Genomic DNA, 20807 nt, shown 5'->3' with positions numbered 1-20807 from the left:
TGATGTCACTTTCAGTGGGTCTGTTTTTCCCTCCATCATATGAATGTATGATTCAGGCGCCTGGGCACCCGTCCTTCCTTCCTATACAAAACAACCCTTCTTACGCACAGGCGGTGCACAGAGTGTTCTTATATATGTACATCTAAATACTTATACGTATTCCGTAAACAGAAAATGATTATCAGCCTATTAAGCAGTGTTATGGAGAGATTGATGCGCGTGTCACTGCATCAATACTGTACTGTCAATCAGCCGTGTAGTGATCGGTCCCCTCCGGGCGCGAGGCCAGCTCCAAACAACTAGAACTACGAAAGCCCCGGGACAGCCATATAGTTGTTTTAAAATACAGGGATGTACTAACAAAGTTGTCTTGAAAATCGATTTGGTTTTTTGTTAAAAAAAATTATTGTGTAACACAGGGGCGTGTGAAAATTGACACCTCTCGTGGGTATCAGGACGATTAGATCTTAATGATAAGTGCGTTTCTATAATCACCGACTGATGGTAATTGACCAGGAAGCAGATCCGGATAGATCTTGTGGAGAAAACTACAGCAATGTAGGTATGAGGTTTTATTTCATTATGATCTTTTCTTAAACGTAAAAAAAAAAATTGTCGGCATGCAGATGCTCGGTTAGTTCCGCGTTGGTCTTCTTGTGGTTGGTTGTATTTTTTGTTAACTTTGTAATATAAAATCATTTCATAGAAAAATAGCCTAAATATATACATTATCAAACACGGACGTTGTATAATTGTATAAAACTAGCACATTGTACCCACAACCTTAAAATTCATAAGATTGGTGAAGTCACTTTATCCTACCAAAGGTCAAAAGTAAGGCGAGGACCCTAGTTCTGTTTAATTTTTTTTAAATGTTTGTTTGTTGTCTTAGTCTCAAACAATTAAAACATCAAATTCTTCTTATATTCCAAAAGCAAACGTTGCAAATCAAAATGGAAATTGCCTATACTTTGGAATGGCATATTTTGGGAATGAGAGAGACTCGCCATTTCTCAGTGTTTTCGTATATATTTACCTTTATTGCCGAAATATACCAGTAATCCCGCCACAGTCGCCTCATTTATAGCAGGGATTCATTAATTTTATGGATCTACAAGACAAAACAGCTATAGCGCTCATTATGCGGTTCAGCGATTGGTCATACCTCAGTATGCTGAAAGAAAGAGTGTTTTGCATGTTTGTATATTTTCAGTTTTCAGATTTTTTCCCCTGCCCGGAACAGTCAAGAGCTGTTTAATTCCTTGTTGAAAATCAATCCACTGGTGCGGAAGGGGGGCATCTTTGAAAATGATAATTAAATGGATAGCAGATGAAGATTCTGTCTTTTATATATAAGTACATTATATAAGTACATTTATGTACATTCAAAATATAAAAATACAAGTAGGTATGGTGAACTGTGGTGTATTGTGTAGTAGTGACCTTTTTCATATTGTAATTTTGAATTACTTTTCCTTATCGTATACTTTTGGGAGAGGGTGTACTAAATTACAGAACTCCGTATTTTATTGAACTTAACTGAACAATTAAGATCGGTGACCGATCCTAATTGTTTATGCAAGTTCAATAAAATATTTAGATACCAACGGGCAGCATATTTTATAGTCATTCATAACCCCCCCCCCCCCCCCCCCCCCCAAAGATTTGCATCCAAGACTGCATTTGGTGATAAATATTAAATTCATTGTGATTTATTTCATTTCAAAGTCAAAATGGCAATACATACACGGGATTTCCCCTCGTTAGTGTGTATATGTATTATCTGCAGTTCAATGTGTGCACGATTTGTACTGTTGGTGTGGGTAATAATCGATGACAGTTCTCTCTGCAAGTTGACGGTTTTTTATGTCCCTCACATCATGTAAATTACGACCGAGGCGTCAAGTAAATCTTGTCTTTCCCCCGAGTCTTGTTGTAAACATAGCGGGCCGTCACTTTCCGTCCACGAGAAATGACCACTGCAAATTTTGTCCACACGAAATGACCACAATGGAAAAATTGTAATTGCATATGGAGGATTCCATCAAGCTAATCAAAAGATCATGGCTTTTATTCACTTAACACTTGTGATCGTCTCAGCTGTCACTTGGTTTTGTAAGATTATTTGCACCCCTGGTTTTTTATTTAAAAAAATAAAAGAAGAAAAAATAATTATCATGTAAGGAAAATGGAGAGTGGACTAGTTGATTATACAGCCGGAACACTTAATTTATACCTGCTTTTCAGCCAACGATATACAAGATTGGAATTTGAAGGCTGTGGTTCATCATAAAGTTTGTTCCTTGTGGTAAATACTAGTGTTTCATTGATGATCCCTGGCTAACGAATCTAAAATGACATAGGAATGACTGCAATGAAGAACTCTTGTAATTGACTAGAGCTATCCAAACAAACTGATGAATTGGCTGCTCTGATGTTATATATCGGACATGAATTGGGATCAGGTTGGCTTAAATCTACAGTCGTGTTGACACCGATCTAGATCTACTGAAAATTGACGATAGAGAAGGCTCCGCTGTAAGTGAGGATAAAGTCAGCAAACTGATAATTCCCACCATAATTTCAAAGATTTCTGGAAAACGCCTTTGTTTTGAAGGGCACCGGTAGCGCGTTGACGGTATACAACAAACGGAAGTCTTGGAAAAATATTTATGCCTATTTTGTATCACTGATGTTTTTATGGTATTTCATTGATGTTTTAATAAAGGCAATCAGATAACGGTGTAAAGAAATGCATTCTGATTAAATCGGTGTGCACAGCGGTCTGATTTTAGGAACTGCCTCGGGCACGTTCAGCATACTAGGCCATTTCTCGTTCTTTGCCACGGGACAGTTACAGACAAATCTAGTACAAACGATCGTCACTTTTACTTGTAATCCGGAGATCTGGTGATGGATTTGAAGAAACAATCATCAGAAATCTTTCTCTTCCTCACAACAATGCTGACAATACATGGCTCGGTAATACCCCTATTACGTAACAGATTTTCTTCCTTGGCGATCAGCTAAACCAATATTTTTATATGATAAAGACAAAAAAAAGAAGAGATTTTTGTAATAAGATATAGGCTTGGGTTCGGGGTTCACATGATATCTTGATATTTCCGTGTTACCGTGATTTAAGAAAACTGTTTATATCTCGATCAGCTGTATCGTAAAGAACTAATGCAGACCGTCTTAAGAATGATTTACTGAAGAAAAACAGATAAACTTCATTTTCACCGGCATTATCAAAAACCTAACTTAGGAAAAAATACAATTCAGACTCCTGCTATCAGTGACCGAATCATCTGATGTTTGACTTAATGGCTACTCGTTGTCCATTATCACCCACCCGATTGCATTATCAAGTAGCGGTGGCCGGAAGTGAAAACTTTCTTATGGATTCTTGTCATGACCAATGGATGTATAACGAATCAAACTAAGGACAAAGAGTAATAACATCTTTGAAACCTGACACTGGCGTTAAAGATAAAGTAAATTGAAATAAATGTAACGAATTTTCTTCCGCAATTATCCAGTGAACGGAATCGTGTACCGTGCTAACTGCAAAATGTCCTAAAATAAAAAAAACCTAAGCTACGTTACCTAGCATATATGTATGAATGCCATAAAATTGAAGTGAAATATCCAATTTCAATTCAAATGATTACCTGTCAAAGTATATGAAAAATTTCTATTCAGATAGTTACCGCTGACTGATTATGTAAAATGACCCAACATTCAAATAATCTTGCATTATCATGGTAACGGAGACGGTAAATTATGCAAATTATTGAAAAAACGTATCATTCTGTTACTGAGGGTTTTGTGTAAGAAAAATGTGAAAATCCCCATCTTATGACATTTACGTAGTGTAAAACATCTTAAAAGGTGTCTGTTGCGGATAGTTAACAAACGAACTGGCAAAATCTTACTCAAGCAACCGTATAATTGAAAAATTTGAAGGTTACTGTAATCAAAACAGAGGACCACTTCGTCTTTATTATAGACTTTATTCTTTGGAAATTCAAAGGAAATCACAGTTTGTATATCACAAACATAGACTGACACCTGTCGACTACCTGTGCTGGTTACCTGTCTGAAAAGTTGAAAAGACTTGAATTATGTAATGTAAACTGCCATCTCACTCGTGGGTAGGGCGCAGACACAATTGTCCACGTGACCCATGCAGCGTCCACTGCGCGATAAGATCAGGAGAGTGATGTTGTCATGGATACATGAAAGTTTCCTTTACAAATAACATTCCTTGGATAATTCTATACCGAATAGGTAGAGAAAGCAATACGAAGATTTATTAACTTGGATTAAAACAGAAACTGGGTCGAATTCAAAGCTGCAGGATTTGAAATGATACCCGAAATTTTAGACATTAAAATGTTTTCTATCTAAGTGGAAAGAAGTGGATTTCGGGATTTAGTGGTAAATGATACTTTAAAACAAAATTCTGGCCAGTTTCTTCAGCAGAGTCCTGTATTAATATTGCGTCTTGCTTTTGCAATTTGACCTACAACAACCTTAGCTTTCTGGTTAATAAAAAAGATGGCAGTACTTCGCATTGGAAGTATCCCAGACCGGTTTTCCAATCTGTTGTGCCTCTTTATCGAACAATGGGGTGGTGTGTTTCGCGTTACTCGAATAATTAACCAAAACAATCCCCGTCTTTTATCGATAATTAAAAGTGCTTTGTTGGTTATATTTCAAAAACCCTTTAAAACGAACAGCAACCCTTAGATATTGGTGATCTTTTCTGATAAAACAAGGAGTAGGAAAATGATATTAATAATAATTCATTAAGGTTGTCAAAGGTTATTTATCTGGTGTAAAGAATGCTATGAAGTGGTAATGCATCTGTTGAAATGATTAGTGTTATTGCATTTCATCTCGCCTTGCTCCCTGATAATAAAATTTCCCTATCTTCTTCCGCGACATGGACGACATTACATGTCTTTCTTTGTTTCTCCCGGCACGTGCCCCTCTCCCGGAATTAATTTCTCTCCCGTCATCGATTCTTCACACGGACAGTGGTCAGGGAATAAGCCGTGATTAACCATAAAATCTCCAGATTAATAATATTTGCATAGCGAAATTGGATTTACTAAGATATTTACTGACACAAAGGACCAAAAAACTGCTATATTTTATGGTAATTTTGGGGGGAATTTTTTTTTGCAAAAACAGAGGTCCCCCTAATCTTGGACAAGCATTATACCCTTTTACAATAAAGTTATCGGGTTAATTGCATTTGAACAGCAAAATAGGAAAAATTGGATTAGTAGCCAGATATTTTCTGTCAAAGAGCCTAAAAAAAGCATGCTCGAGTCATATCTTGCAGGATGACTAAGTGTGTCTAATCAGAATTAACCATCGTCACCTTGTTTTTTATTCTTCAGCCTTACAGCAAAAAACAAAAGACTCCCACCGTTGTCTTATCTCGCAGCTGATGAGCTTTTTGTAGACGCGTCTTGAAATGCTTCACACGCATTCAATTCAGTAGTTATCAGTTAAAGTGTCAATTCCATAAATTAAATGTATCCTTTTTATCATTAAACGGTCTAAAACAATAGTCTCGTACTTGTTTATCAGACATGTGTATAGAATTACTGCGATTAGTTTTGATTCTCAGATCCGAGCCCGATCTGTTATAGAAAACGGGTATTGATGACGGGTGATATAAGTTCGTATCATCGCCTTATTTCGGATAGGTCAAGACCTCCCCGAAATTATTTTTCCGTCCCTTTGTTTACAATGATCCGGTTCTGGCCATCTTTGACTAGATTTCATCTTCTTATGAATCAATTTATAAATGATTTGGTTTGAATTTAATTTATACAAAGCCTCGGCGCTCACGGCTTTGATGACAAATGGGGTTTTTTTCCTTATAAACTCAATGACACCCTTTGGGCAAGTAGATGGACGTAAGATTTCAATTATTTGAATTTCAAAAATTTCCTTTTTGTAAATGTTTCCCTTTTATCTTGTAATATAACGGTTAATAATATTAAGATAATCGGATTCTCGGTTAAAAAGGAATTCAAATTAGATGGAGTTAGAGAGATTTAGTACACAGATACACTGAAACAGGTATCAAAAGTCTTTGCGAATGATGAAGCATTTGCTGGTAAAATTGTGAAAGAAGTATTACTATAATTGACAATACGATGATACGAGGATTAAATGTTGTTAAAGATATTTATCGTGCTAAAAGCGCCGAGTGCCTTGTGCTCGAGTACCGCATCAATACACCAGCGGGGTCGTCCATTGGATAGTAAATAGATAGGGGGCGTGACCAAGCCATGAAATTGCAGTGCAACAAAAAGTTTGATAATGAGGAGAGAACTTTGATGTGTGGACAGTTGTGTTTTCCTTAGGTTTTACTGTCTTCAATATGTGATTATCTTGTACAATAGAAAGGTAAATCTCGGCTACTGTGGTGTGAAACGAGGTGTTCATGTAAATTATTTCGCACGTCTTGGGCCACTTGTTTAGATGCCGTTTCACAAACACATGCTAAATTTCTAACTGGCAAATATTTTGACTTGTTGATCTGTTTTAAGTATTATTGCCTACAATGTTGGGTAAATATTTATAATTGCTTTCATTTTGTAGGAAGGCAGCCGTTGATTTTTAGAGAGAAGTATCGTCGTAATTTTAGTCCTGCGAGAGGAAATTCAACAGCTAACTGAAGTGAAATAGTATGGTTTGTGTTAGTGCCTCCATGTGTTCGAAAAAATCATACCATCAATGTCATTGAAAATGGATCAAAAGTGACAGCATTACAATAAAATACCAATTAATCATCTCATTATCGGAGAAGGAAGTTAAAGAAGGAACTGGCGAAACATGGTTTAATTTTTACGTTTTGAATCTGTGTGAGTTAACAAAATGTGGAGGTGTTCCGTGTTTATGTCGATTTTCCTCCTTGTTACCTGTCATGGACGAGAAATTATCTACAGCATCGATGAGGAGATTCCTAATGGAACTTACATTGGTAACGTTGCGATGGATTCTAACCTGATGTCAGAGATGACTCCGAGTGATTTCCGAACCCTTCGTTACAGTATTTTATCAGGGGATAGTTACGTATCATTGTTCACCATAAATCAGACTTCAGGTAATCTGTACACTGCTCAGGTAGTCGACCGTGAACAAGTGTGTCGCTTTTCAACAGTTTGTAAAATATCTTTGGAAGCCGCGGCACAATCCAGCATACGCAGTTTTTTCACTAAGATTCTGTTGACGATCTACATACAAGACATCAATGATCATTCTCCTGTTTTCCCAAGAAGTTCCATGCGACTGGACATCCCAGAGTCCACACTCATCGGAAACTCCTTTACAATTGACGGTGCCAAAGATGCAGATACTAGCCCTAACTACACACTAAACTCCTACACGTTAGAACAAACCAATTCACCCTTTTCCCTTAGCTTTGTCAAGAATTTAGACGGTACATCCATTGTGAAGTTAGTCGTTGATAAAGCGCTTGATAGAGAAGTTCAAGACTCCTATAACCTCATTGTCATTGCCTCTGACGGCGGCAATCCCCCAAGGTCAGAAAAGTTACTCGTGAATGTCAGGATTACGGACGTCAATGACAACGCGCCAATGCTCAGCAGCACAATCTACAACGTGTCCGTAAAGGAAGATATTGCTGTCGGAAGTGTAATCCTCACCTTGTCCGCAACCGACCTTGACACTGGAAAAAATGCAGATATCAGGTATCGTCTAAGTTCGCATCAGTCCGAAAACATTAAACAACTGTTCGCAATAAATGAAACTACTGGTGAGTTAAGTGTTGCAAAGACTTTACCTTATAATGATGGGAACCCCTATAGAGTGATCGTAGAAGCTAGCGATTTAGGGGATCAGCCTCTAACGACCCAGACCTCCGTCAAGGTCACTGTCATCGATTCCGGAAATAATCCTCCAGAAATACACGTCACTCTTCTTCCAACGTCTGATGTTGCGCGGATTTCTGAGGATACCTCCGTTGACGCCGCGATAGCTCATGTTGTTGTCATTGACAGCGATTCCGGCATGAATGGTTACGTCACGTGCACGCTAGATAACTCGTACTTCAGAATAGACAGACTTGAAGTCAATGAGTACAAAGTTACTGTTGCGCAACCTCTAGACCGCGAAACATCGCCAAATCATACGATAACAATTGTGTGCTCGGACTCTGGGAACCCTCCATTGACCTCAACACATACATTTAAAGTTATCATTCTGGACTCAAATGACAATGCACCAAAGTTCAGTTCAAATATATATCAAGGAAGTATTCCAGAAAATAATCGCAAAGGAGCTCAAGTTATCCGAGTACAGGCAACTGATGCAGACGAGGGTATAAACGGTGAAGTGCGGTATCAACTCCTGTCTAGTAACGAGACCTTGCAATATCAGCTGGCAATAGACGCTGTCACAGGCAGTGTTACGACAGGGATTTCATTTGACCGGGAAATCATTCCGTCTTTCGTATTCAAAATCATTGCATCTGACAAAGGATCTGAACCTCTGTCTGCAACCGCAACTGTGATGGTCAAGGTCATTGACGAAAACGATGTTGCCCCAACCTTTCTTGAAAACATGTTTCTATTCAAAGTCTCGGAGCAAAAACCACCAGGAACGACTGTTGGTAGACTCATGGCTGGAGACCTTGATGAAGGAGTGAATAAAGAGTTTGAGTTTTATGTTGAGAGTGGCACTCAGCCGTTTAATGTCACCAAAGATGGTGTCGTCTTAACAACTAGGTCATTAGACCGAGAATCGCAGGAGATATTTGAATTCGCAGTTTTTGTTGCTGACAAAGGTCAACCTCCAAAATCTAGCTCAGCTCGAGTAAAAGTTACAGTTGCTGATGAGAATGACAACAGTCCAAGATTCCTCTTCCCAACGAGTACTAACAATTCGGTCCTAGTATCCCAAAACATCAAACCAGGAACAATAATCGCACGCTTGCGGGCTAGAGACCCAGACAAAGAACAGAACGGTCAGATAACTTATGGCATCGAGGGCACAAACTTTTCTGAAGTTCTCTATGCCAACATTGATACGGGTGATATAATTGCCAAGAAAGCACTCGAAGAATACTCTGGTCAGACTTTTAGTCTTGTGGCTGTTGCTAGGGATCGTGGACTGGTGTTTCAAATAAGTCGAATGGAGTTCTTTGTCAAGGTTGCTGGTGCTGAATCTCTGGCCTCTAACAGCCAAACTAACATTACTATAGTGATTGTATTGGTGACCGTGACCCTAGCTCTCTCTGGCTTCATTATTTTGACAATCTGTATAATTCGATGGCTGGACAATAACCGTAAGGACCCAAGGGAAATAATGAAAGTAGAAAAGACATTCTCTTCTCCGAGTGATACCAAGGAGATAGATCATAAGTTATCAATCGCAAATCGATATATCGAAGGAGCAGACGATCCTTGTTCAATGAAGAAAGTGCCGAATCACCACCGATATATAGATTCACTAGACGTCGACAGACGACACAAGAGCCAAGTGACCTTTGCCCCAGATATTAAGGACGAAGAGACCAGTCTTAGTGTTCCTAATCCAGTCTATGGGGTAAGTGTGCTACCTCTATTGATTTCGATAAATTGTATTCTGGCAATTTTTTGTTTTTACAAATTTCCAGCTCTCTTTACTCTTTGATTAGATGAAATATATAACCATGTACATACAATATTGCTTTGGTTCTATTTGCTTGAAAATATGGTTAGAATACTTGTTTAGTATTTTGATGCAATATACATGGTCCTAACTACTACTGAGAGTATCATATTGATTATAAAGTATGCAAAAGCCGACCGTGATGTGTGAGAGCTATCAATAGAGAAACTGACGGGAATGACAATAGTTACTACAGCTTCAATTAATACCTCTTATGTGTGTCATCGCACCTGTAATGAGTAACCTCTTTCACATCACGAACTATTTCATCTAATTAAATCGAAGTTAAGCCATTAATTGGAATGGAGGCTTGGTGGTAGTTGGTATGAATAATTCAAGTGTAAATTCGGTTTGGGGATCGGAGCGGTACTTAGTGTCCTTGTTAGGGGGTTGCGTAACGCCCCGTTGCGTCCCCGAAGACGAGGTGACACTTTATTAACATGTAGGAGTGATAACATCAAAATTATTGACCACCGTAAACAAATCAGTTTTAGTATCACAGTCGCTGCCTTTTGATTTATTCTCTTTCGAAAATATACGTCTTCAGTCTATTTGAAACCTCGTAGCCACAATTTAAGAAACCCCACAGCAAGTCTTTAGATCGTTATACTGAAATGATGTAATGTTGTTCCTTAAGATGCCGGGCAAGTTTCTGTAGTTGTAAGTGGAGAAAAATTAAACAAATCACCATGGTTCCAAAACTTATTTATCCTTTGGCACAAGGTAAATCTGTATTTCATTATTTTAAGCGAGAATTGAACTATTTCTTAATGTTAGTTTTGAATGGTTTCCACCTCGGAACTGCCATTGTATGTAATTATTTATTTTCAGAAATAACAGAAATGGACTTAAATGTTCTTTTTCAAGCAATTAGTGAACTAAATCAAGATTATTGAAGGAAGACTTGGAATTGACATAGAATGAGTTCTTTAAAAAGGGGGTATCGGAAGTTTTAGAGCTAGGGATTACTAATGGATATTTTTCCGTGTTTTAATAATCTCCGGGATATGGTTCTCTTATTACATATCCACATTGAAATAAAATGTTTTTGCACGTGAAATCAATTATGGCATTCAAACGATGTTTAGAGTTAAGCTTATTTGTCGACAATGCTAAACAGATTTTGTTTAGACAACTCGAACAGTTTCAGGTTTAGAGTAACCCATACCATGCAATGCAACCCTGCATTTCATATAAACCGGAACCAACGCGCCCGCCCAGCAGGAAGGGGGACACGCTATCCTTCATGTATTTTGGAAGGGAAGGGTACTTGACTTTATGCCTTGGCGCTAGTTTTTACCATTTCCGCTTATGATACTGTATAATCTCGAAAACATCGGAATCTACTTCAGTAGAAAATTGAACAAGACAGAACATGTCTGTTGGTTTGAGATCAACTCGATTTCTGTAATTTTCCCATGTCCTTCAACCTCGCAAGCAGAATTTAATTATAATGCTGGTTAATAAATGTTCTGAGGGAAAACATCGACAGATTGATTTTTGAAATTTATTAGCTTATGAAATATGGAAATTATGAAGTGATCCATTGTTTTAGATAAGACCCACCCTTGTAACAAAATAGCCCAGCAGGAAGGGGGGCTAAATCTCCAGGAATAAGTGATTCTTCAATTTTTAAATCGAAAATCCTATTTTTCATCTGATTATCAATCAAACTGTTCGCACCTCAAGAGTAGCTATCGACATGCTTAATCAGGGGAGATCACTACAAAATTAATGGTAAAACACGACGATGTCGACATGGTGTCGACGTTAGATAAGATATCGACCAATTTCCCCGCTATTTATCCACCGATAAGCCGTGGTTAAAATATATCGCATGTCAATATAATATATATTAGCCGGATAGTTCAGGTTTTTGATAGATTCTTACATCGCTTTATCAAGTAAGCATGTGTTGATTTAGGGGGCTGTATAAGATGATGGGCAGTAACACAACCTCAGAGACGTGCTTTTCAGTACAATGTTTCTGAGAATGACCAAAGGTTTAATTAGAATTCCAGAGCTACATTTTCGCTTGTTTTTGAACAGATGTATGTTTAGGCCTGCAAAGGGTCAGTTTCACCTTTCACCTTTCTTTGGCATCCGGGCATCTCGAAGGACCGCATTACACATTGTCTTTCCGTGTTTTTATGACATTTGTAGCCCAGATTGCAAAGGGGAAAATCAATTCTGCAAAAGTCATCATAATTCTGAGCCCAGATCAAGAAAATTATAATAAATGTCTATCACGAAGCCACGAGTTTTAAGATAAAGGGAAAGTCGGCTCTCTCTTTACAGTGTTTCGCATAATGTCTCAGATCCCTTCTCCGTCTTCGAGCATTGATACAAAATACAGATTGTTGTGGACCAACATATGCAATAAAGCGAACAGAACATTAAGTGTACAAAGTTCATGTAAATAAATCCGATCCTAAACTCTCAACGGTAGATTTATTTGAAATAATAAATATAAAATGTATACATGGGCACAATTAAGTTTTTGCACTCTCCGAATAAACAATACATGCGTAATGTTTTAAGAAGGCGTTTTGACAGAAATTCTTTTCATATGCACAATCTTTTAGGCATGCATCATATTCGTATATTTTGAAAAATTTGTTAATTTGTGAACCTCCAAGGTGAAGTGGGTATGTTTTGCACCGTTTGCATTTCATGAAATAACCAAACAATTTGAAGTGTTCTCTTCAAGTTGATGAGACGTTAAAACGTTGATGGTGTTAAACATGGATTCCAGTGAAGAGGCAACTGCTGCAGACGTGAAAAAACCTATTTCCGATAGTCTGCAAACGAAGTTTCGTCACTTTCATTTGAGAATTCAGCCTTTGAATTCAATAGATTGTAAACATTTGAATTTTGCGCGTTCGAAAAACCAGCTTGCATCACATCAAGTGAAAATGGTTAACAGTAGAATGTGGAAATCGACTTGAATGATCGTTCATAACACGCTTGAAATCTACAATATGAAATTAACTGTTTCACAATCAATATTTCATTCGATGCAAACAATCAAATGTTTTGCATCTAAAATTTAGAGTAATTTTGATGAATGATGATGTTTAGATTTGTTTCATATGTGTAGTAATTGTACAACGCAAATGTCTGCGATGTCTACATTTCCATGTAACCCCTAGCTATAATTTTTTTTATGGAATACATTGTATGTGGATCCTACTAATCGACTAATTCTCGACCAGGTTTTGCATAAATTCGACCCTAGAACAAGAACCACTCTGTGCAAAGGTGTTTCTTTTATCTGTTGCCTAATCTGATTTTTGCGTAGCTTTGCTACCGGGTAAAATGAAAGAAAGTATGGCGTATTTGCATAAATTATTCGTATGATAGAGCGCGATGAATAAAGCAGAGATTGTATCGAACGAATTTGTGTATTAGAAGTCCATAACTTAGTATTATCTAGTATCGCTTATAGTCTTCAATTTCTTACTAAACATTCAAGAATTGATGTTGTACCACACTGGATCAGTAATTGCATAAAAATGTGTTTGTATTCTATCAGTTTCACCTTTCACTTCATTTTAAAACGGTCATACAGCCTACTCTGCAGGATTTATTTTCCAATAAATTGTAGAGCCTTTGTAATTTTGTTGTAAGTTTTGGTTTACAAAGATGCTATCAAGTTTCAAACGCTGAACCTAATTATAACCTTGATAACCAGAATTAATTCTAAAACATCTGAAATACTCAAATAGAAAAGTCCAAACACTTGCGGAATCGTTCAATATTTCCCACATTGTTATTATTTTTATGCGGAAGTAAACTTTCAAAATAGATTGAACTCCAAGTCAGGAATTCTAGTTATACCGCCTTAACTCCCCGATTTCATTATTTTTCCTCCCAAAACTCCATGTCAGACAGACTTCTGGATACGGGAACTTGTAGAAAGCTAGCCAAGCAGAACAGCACATGTCCGTTTTTTGTCAGTGTAAACAGTACAAAAAAGACCCAACCGGAATACAGTTAACAGGTTTAATGCCTGTATCGCGGGCCTGTCAATTTTTTTTAGCATCCTCTTTGCATTTTTCTCCACAATTCATTTTTCATGTTCGGGGCATATGGTTTCCGTTTCTTCCTTCTTATTTGTGAATTCACCTGATTCTCAAGTATTTGAGACAGCAAAGTGTGTGATAGAGTGCTTGTGTCGGTTTATGGTGCAGCTTAAAGATTTATTACGAATTTCCCGGTCATTTACTGGTAGATTCATATAACGTCACAAATATGGTCATATGTCATCCGGGTATTACAGAGACATGCGAAATTGCAGTCGAAATGTCTGTTCTGCATGATTGAATCGTTATACCTTAATTAGGATTATATGTATAGGAAACCATGGAAGGTATAGTGTCGTTAAAAAGCGACAATTTTGTTTTCTTCACTTCGCAGATTTACTTGTAACATACTTTTGTTTTCAAATATTAGGAACATCTCCCAAACTTTCCCAGACATCAGACGGAGGATAACCAGAGTAACTGTTCCATGAACTCAACTAATAGTGACAGTGGGCGGGGCTTGAGTGATGACGAGGCACGTGATGGCATAGGGAGAGGGATGCTGTATCACAGTAGAAAAGGTACATCCATCATCAGAAAATAATGAATATCAAATTAACCTGTAGATGAAACTCAACAATAACATTTCTGGTGACAAGCGAAAAGATATTCTTGTATTTACATTTCCAATATTTTTACCTTTAATGTCTTTACAAATTGCATTGATAGTCATTTCCTCGTAAATGTACTGCAGTTGTGAACAATGCGTGTGTGAATCTTTGTAAACATAGTACGTCTGATTTAATGGCTGGGAATTCCGACAGAAGTGAATGTAGAATTTAAATATAAAATTAAATTTGATATTTGAAAATACATGAGGGTATGAACTGCACCGCTTCACGCCGGCATACTTCATGAAGTGCTATGGGTTACCCTCATGTATTTTTTTTTTTTTTTTTTTAAATTATTTATTTCTTAAATGAATCAGATTATTAGCAACATGTTCCTGATGCTATAATGATTTTCTCTCCCTTTTCTAGGAAAATTTAGAAGCAGTATGCCTTCTCCAATTAATATTCTTCATCAGGAGAGGTCGACAAACTTTTTTCCTGATAGGACATCGCCTTTATCTCCTATAAACCTTCCTGCCCGGGCGGGAAGTTCACATGGAAGTAGTTTTAAATACCAGTGTCGCCAAAATACGAACTTCGACGTTCATCATACATTTAGTTTCCATGAAAAGCCCCGACTTCAAGAACAAGACAGTGATGGAACTTCCGGAATCCATACAATGGAGGAAATTCCTTCCCCACATTTTTCTGGCAACGTCGTTTAGAACGTTTCCAAACAAAGCATGTCTGTGATATTTCTATATTTGACTGAGTTGTTGATTGTGAACTTAGCTAGCTAGAACGTCGTAACCTTCAGCCACCCAGTGGATCTTGCTGTATCGGAACTAGCCAAAGAATTAAACACCACACAAAGTGCAATATACCTTTACATTTAGTAAGTAGTCATGGGTACCAGTACTACTAATTGTACCGATTGACTGTCCAAAACGAAATCAAGTGAAGATTCTCAAGAACCCACTCTTAGCGAATCAAATACAATTATAATGTATGTTGAGACCTTTATACTTTTATTTTTATAATGTAATGAGGTATTTATCTTTTTGTAGTTCATTTGATTCCCGTTGGGAGGATTTTGATGTCACATGGCTGCAGGACAGATTTGCATACTAATGACCCGGAAAGGAATCCGTATCCAGTTCTGAACCCGATTCCTTATTAGCAGCTCTCGGAATTTGCCAATTAGACCCCCGGGCTGTCATTACCGATAGAAAAGCAGATTTTATGTTGTCTCTGGTCGCCGTTACAGCAGTTCCATCACGTTAATAATCGTCTGCTTCTGAAGACTCTCAGGAATCCGCCAAAGTGTCAATTCTAGTTCATCGTCAAGTACTGTCCTCCAAGGTTCAATAGTTCTGGACTTGGTGTAAATCAGGTCTAATTTATGTCACTGTGCATCATTATAATCTTGTCGCATTGTCTGTGATATTAATAAAGGGATTAAAAACTTGTATTTTTTGCATGTTGTCACAATATGGCGTGATGTCTGATAGAAAATCGGCACGCGCTGAAATTGAGAAAATCTAGGACGGGTATTACACGGAGCTTGTAAAAAATTGTTTCAAGACAATTTGGACCAAAAACTTTCCGCTCTTCTGCATACATTGGCTACTTAAATTTATTAAGAGGATATCATTTGACGTAAACTACCCTGGTCGGTCACACAGTTGAAGAAAAGTTGGCATGAAAACCAGCAAATCACCAAGACATCGCGGGGTGTCGTACATTGCTATCCACGAGCTTGTATAACTTATTTGATACATAATCTTTCCGGAGTTACAGAATTTCTCAAATTTAAACCTTTCAAAACTGAGAAGATATAATTTGAGCTTTCAAACTACATAATAATGGGTTTCTTGCTTTCAGTAACAATGCTGGGCATTCCATATGTTGGTGAAATTTAGTAAGCTAAACCCGCTGACGCAAACTGGATACACCTATATGGTTCTCCATCATGTCTATGAAAAGAAAAAAAAAAAGAGTTCGATTAACCTCGGTCTGGGCCGTGTCCCCTTAATGCTTGAAACAACATGAACCCCGATGTATTTTTCTTGAGATCTACAGATTTTTAATTAGCTGCGCAATGTAATGGCACCTGCCAGTATTTTAGGTAAATACTAAATGATTGAAAATCTGCATCACGCTGGGAGAGAAATACGTTTTCGAGTCGGGAAAGAGAAGGAAGCATCATCTGAGAACTCTGGGATGTATATTCGCCAATAAAAGTTCCTTGAATATTTTCACAACTTTGTAACATCAGTTGCACCTTGATGGATGCTAATGAAAATGGAGCATGGAAATGTAATCAACACGCGGGCCCTTGACGGCGAATTCTAATTATTAATAAAAACAATTTAGGTGTTCTCGTGTGTATTGAAATAAATCAGACGTTCTGGCAATATCAGCAAATTGAAATTGAGGTGGTTTTTTTTTAAAAGCCTCCGAGTTTGCAAAAACAAAAGAGGAGACTTGGTATTGATTTCTCTAGGTGACATTCTAACGACGTTTCACAAGAGTTTTGGTTTGACATGGACTTTTTCATAACTTTTATTTTAGTTGTTAAGTTTGTTTACTATTCATAATTAATTTGTGACCACTCAACAATGGGTTGATAATTATTTTCGTAATGATGAAGAATTTAAGAGTTTCGGACACTATAAGTTGAATTAACACTTGTTTCCAGATCCTTTTTGTCCTCAAAAACTGTACAAATGTAAAATGTCAATGACTACCATTAAAATATTATTTACACACTGATATTTTACATCAACTTCCAGTTTGTGTTCAATCGGAAACCCGCAGACATGAATGTGTTTGTTTTCTAAAATTCATAACTTTTACAAATCCAGCGTTGGAGCATTTCTTATCTCCCACAAAGCGATGGCGCAGAACTTGGCTCAAAGCTAGAGGTCGTGACGAATAAAATGTCGAAACTGAAGAAAACAATCAAACAAACAAAAACCACACACAACAAATTGAACATTACGGTCTGGGTATACAAAATAAAAAGAACATCCAACGAGGCTCTCCGTCTCTGTTTCTCATATGACCTGTCCATAGGATGGGGTATCAAAATGATTACAAGTACTTTGCAATTGAGGGTTTTTACCTGTAAGGCAGAAACAAAGAAAAAGATAATAAATAGGAAAATACTACAGATGACCCAGAAGGTGATTTCTACAATAAGACGTGTTACCCTCGCAGAAAGTTATAGACAGCTCTCCATCTTTTTCCAGAATTTCAAAGATGTAATGATATCAATATTAAAATTCTAAGAGAAAAATTAATATTAATAAAAGAAATCAAGACCTCAATAGCATAATCTCTCTTTCTTTTTTTTTCAATTTCTCGCTGATAGTGGCTACAGAAAAAGTATCGTTCTGTAAACATGTGGAGGAAACATGAAACGTGAATGCACGTGCTGGATAATTTTATAAATTGAGAAATGTTCGGCATACCATATAAACCCGCAATTATTCAAGACAGTGTAATAAACCAACTTTTGCAATTGTGTTGTTTATAGAAAACATACATGTAAATCCATATTGATCAGTGAACCTGCGATACATTTGCACGGTGTTCTGTTATTTATTCCTAATGGATGCACTGTAAGTTTGCCTTCAAATTCATATTTCTTACATTTCCCTTGTCAGGTGAAGAATTACACAACTGATATTTAATGCATTACATTGATCAATGTGAAATCATTTCTTAACAGGGCATTAGTTGTGAAAGTGATGGCAACCATTTTTTCCCCCCTCAAAATCTTTCAATAGCATAGGAATATATATTAATGACTAATAAAGGTATTTATTTTGTACAAAAACAAGAGAAACCTATTGAAATTAACTTTAGATAACCGCTTTTAATGTAAAGAAATATTTAAGGAAGAATTATTGCCTTGCAAGACCATAATTATTTAATTACCAAAATTACACATTCATGTGCCTGCTGTGTTTGAAATACACATGTAATTTTATTAAATACCGGTGTTATTACTGAAATGTATAATATAGAGCAATTTTCATGGAATTCAATTTTTGATGACAAAATGACAGCCAATGCCCCTTTAAGATTTCAGAGGTTGGTTCAACACCGACTTATAGTTACAACAAAGGGAGAGCATTCATAGAAAGTTTCACGTATCACAGATAATGCTTACATTTCATCATAAAATACCGCAACACCATACATTTGTAATATTTCCATTTTAACATTTCGTTGAAATAAAAAAGGTAAAAATTTGCAAGGATCCGTATCAGGATGAACCCTGTGTGTCGTCTGTATATACCGAGGCTCCCAAGATTTTTTTCTTCAAAGATCTACCGTAAAAACTTCCATCCACAATATTGATATATCATTAAATATACAAATCTTCCACATTAATATTCTCTTTGATCTAATTCATTTTAAACTCGAATCAAACCGGCGAAAATTTTATTTGCCAGTACATTTTCAAATTAATAACATCGGTCTGAAAGATAAAATCACTGGTGATTCTGTTCTCTGAACGTTGTTAATTGGCACCTTTTCATTGAAGTTGATAACATTCCTTCCGGTTTGGCTGATATGTTCATAACCTTCTGAATTCTGAAATAAGAATGCTTCCTGTAGACTCTACAAACTTCAGTATACTCAGAACTTCATCTTGAAAGAAAAACCATAACTTATTTTGGTCATAAGTGACGATAAACGTAAACCGATGTAAGAGTAACTCCCCTTTGTCCGCAGAAAGTAAATATGATGGAGGGTAAATGTGTAATCGAACTCCGTCACCGGGAGTGGCAAATATTTAGCAACATATCATGAAATTCAGGTCATTTATTAACACCACCAGTCAAAATTATGTTAAATGACAAAGAACCGGGAACTCAATTATAATAAACAGTAGCAGACAATGACTTCTGGTACTATACATTCAAAGACCAAAGAGTTTCTTTTCTCTGCAGAAAACATGTACAATTGTAATTACACATATTGAAAATTTTATTTATGGAATTAGTACCACAGTACAATGCTTATGTTAAAAATATCATAATATTCAAATCGAAGCTTATAAATTATCATAAAAAGAACAGTGAAACACAAAACGTATTTCATTTTCAACAGATAATTTGCAGTGTGCTTTGTTCCTTGTTTAATAGCTCACCTGAGCTTTCGACTTCTTCTCCAAATCAATGGACCAATTTTAACCAAATTTGGAACAAATCATCCTTGACTGAAGGGGGTTCAAGTTTGTTCAAATGAAAGACCATGTCCCCTTAGAAGGGGAGATAATCACAAGCTGGGATTTACATGAAAACTTCTTAGCATAGTGGAGATTCAAGTTTGTTAAAATCTGACATGACCCCTGGGGGTAGGTTGGGACCACAATAGGGGATCAATTTTTTTTTACATGCTAATATATAGGGGAAATCTTTAAAAGTCTTCTTTCCAAGAACCACTAGGCCATAAGAGTGGAGATTTACCTGAAAGCTTCCTGGTATAAAGTAAATTCAAGTTTGTTCAGATCATGGACCCCAGAGGAATGATGAGGCCACAATAGGGGATCAAAGTTTTACAAACAAATATATAGGGAAAATCTTTAAAAATCTTCTTCTCAAGAACCACTGGGTTAGAAAAGTTTATATTTGCATGAAATCTTCCTGGTGTAGTGCAGATTCAAGTTTGTAAAAATCATGGACCTCGGGGGTAGGGTGCGGCCACAATAGGGGATCAAAGTTTTACATACAAATATCTAGCGAAAATCTTTAAAAATATTCTTCTCAAGAAACATTGGGCCAAAGAAGTTTACATTTACATATAAGCTTCCTGACATAGTGCAGATTCAAGTTTGTTAAAATCATAGCTCCTGGCGGTAGGATGGGGACACAATAGGGATCAACGTATATAGGGAAAATCTTTAAGTATGGGCCAAGGTGACTCAGGTGAGCGATGTGGCCCATGGGCCTCTTGTTCTTTGTGGATAACTGGCTTATAACATGTGCTCGTATCAATAGTTAATGAATGTGCACCAATCCCTAATTTTGTCAGTTGTGAGCGTTCACGCTATTTTGAAGGAAAAGTTAAGTATTAAATCTTGTAGTTTATATTCATCGTAATGTAAAATTCTGCTACAGAGACAGAGTTTTCCCGAGTAAGACAACGAGATATCGGTCAATTGTTCATAAATTGTATCAACAATTTTTTTTACTCAATTCAAGCCATAACTCCTTATGAGAAATATTCAAAGAAATGCAGTTCAGTTTTTGTTGACGACTGAAAAGTTTACTTTGCCATGGAATATTTATATGACTTTTCTAAAGTTAACTCCTTGACTTCTTTGAAAGCTGGTACTGAAAATGCATTGTTGTATGTCGGACACGATTCCAAATATCTTAATCTAGTATAGCATTTGAACAATTTTTCACAATATAAATAGTAAATTGGGTAGGACCGCAGCTCAGTATTG

The 20807-nt window shown here is 36.8% G+C and overlaps 1 protein-coding gene across 3 annotated transcripts; it reads left to right on the top strand.

Annotated features, from left to right (window-relative positions):
- The first annotated feature begins 64 nt into the window (after positions 1-64).
- On the top strand, positions 65-15807 carry LOC125678658 (protocadherin beta-11-like). 3 transcript variants are annotated; one of them, XM_048917268.2, is made up of 5 exons: positions 65-558; positions 6631-9597; positions 14158-14308; positions 14768-15233; positions 15406-15807. In XM_048917268.2, the coding sequence occupies exons 2-4, from the start codon at positions 6907-6909 to the stop codon at positions 15061-15063; spliced, it is 3138 nt and encodes a 1045-aa protein (XP_048773225.2). In that variant the 5' UTR covers positions 65-558; positions 6631-6906; the 3' UTR covers positions 15064-15233; positions 15406-15807. The 3 variants fall into 3 exon arrangements, with proteins under 3 accessions (XP_048773225.2, XP_056013147.1, XP_048773223.2); XM_056157172.1 differs by having other exon boundaries at positions 84-562; XM_048917266.2 differs by lacking the exon at positions 65-558 and adding an exon at positions 4781-6435.
- Positions 15808-20807: the final 5000 nt, after the last annotated feature.

The sequence above is a fragment of the Ostrea edulis genome, chromosome 2, assembly GCF_947568905.1.
Source record: "Ostrea edulis chromosome 2, xbOstEdul1.1, whole genome shotgun sequence".
NCBI classification, from domain to species: Eukaryota; Metazoa; Mollusca; class Bivalvia; order Ostreida; family Ostreidae; genus Ostrea; species Ostrea edulis.
Note: the sequence above shows the minus strand (reverse complement) of the source record. Positions and strands in the feature narration are given on the sequence as shown.

Excerpts from the sequence above, each read along its gene's own strand:
- LOC125678658 (XM_048917268.2), top strand. The coding sequence starts at position 6,907 with ATGTGGAGGTGTTCCGTGTTTATGTCGATTTTCCTCCTTGTTACCTGT. Across the intron at positions 9,598-14,157 it reads TTCCTAATCCAGTCTATGGG|GAACATCTCCCAAACTTTCC; the intron begins GTAAGTGTGCTA and ends TTCAAATATTAG. Across the intron at positions 14,309-14,767 it reads GCTGTATCACAGTAGAAAAG|GAAAATTTAGAAGCAGTATG; the intron begins GTACATCCATCA and ends TCCCTTTTCTAG.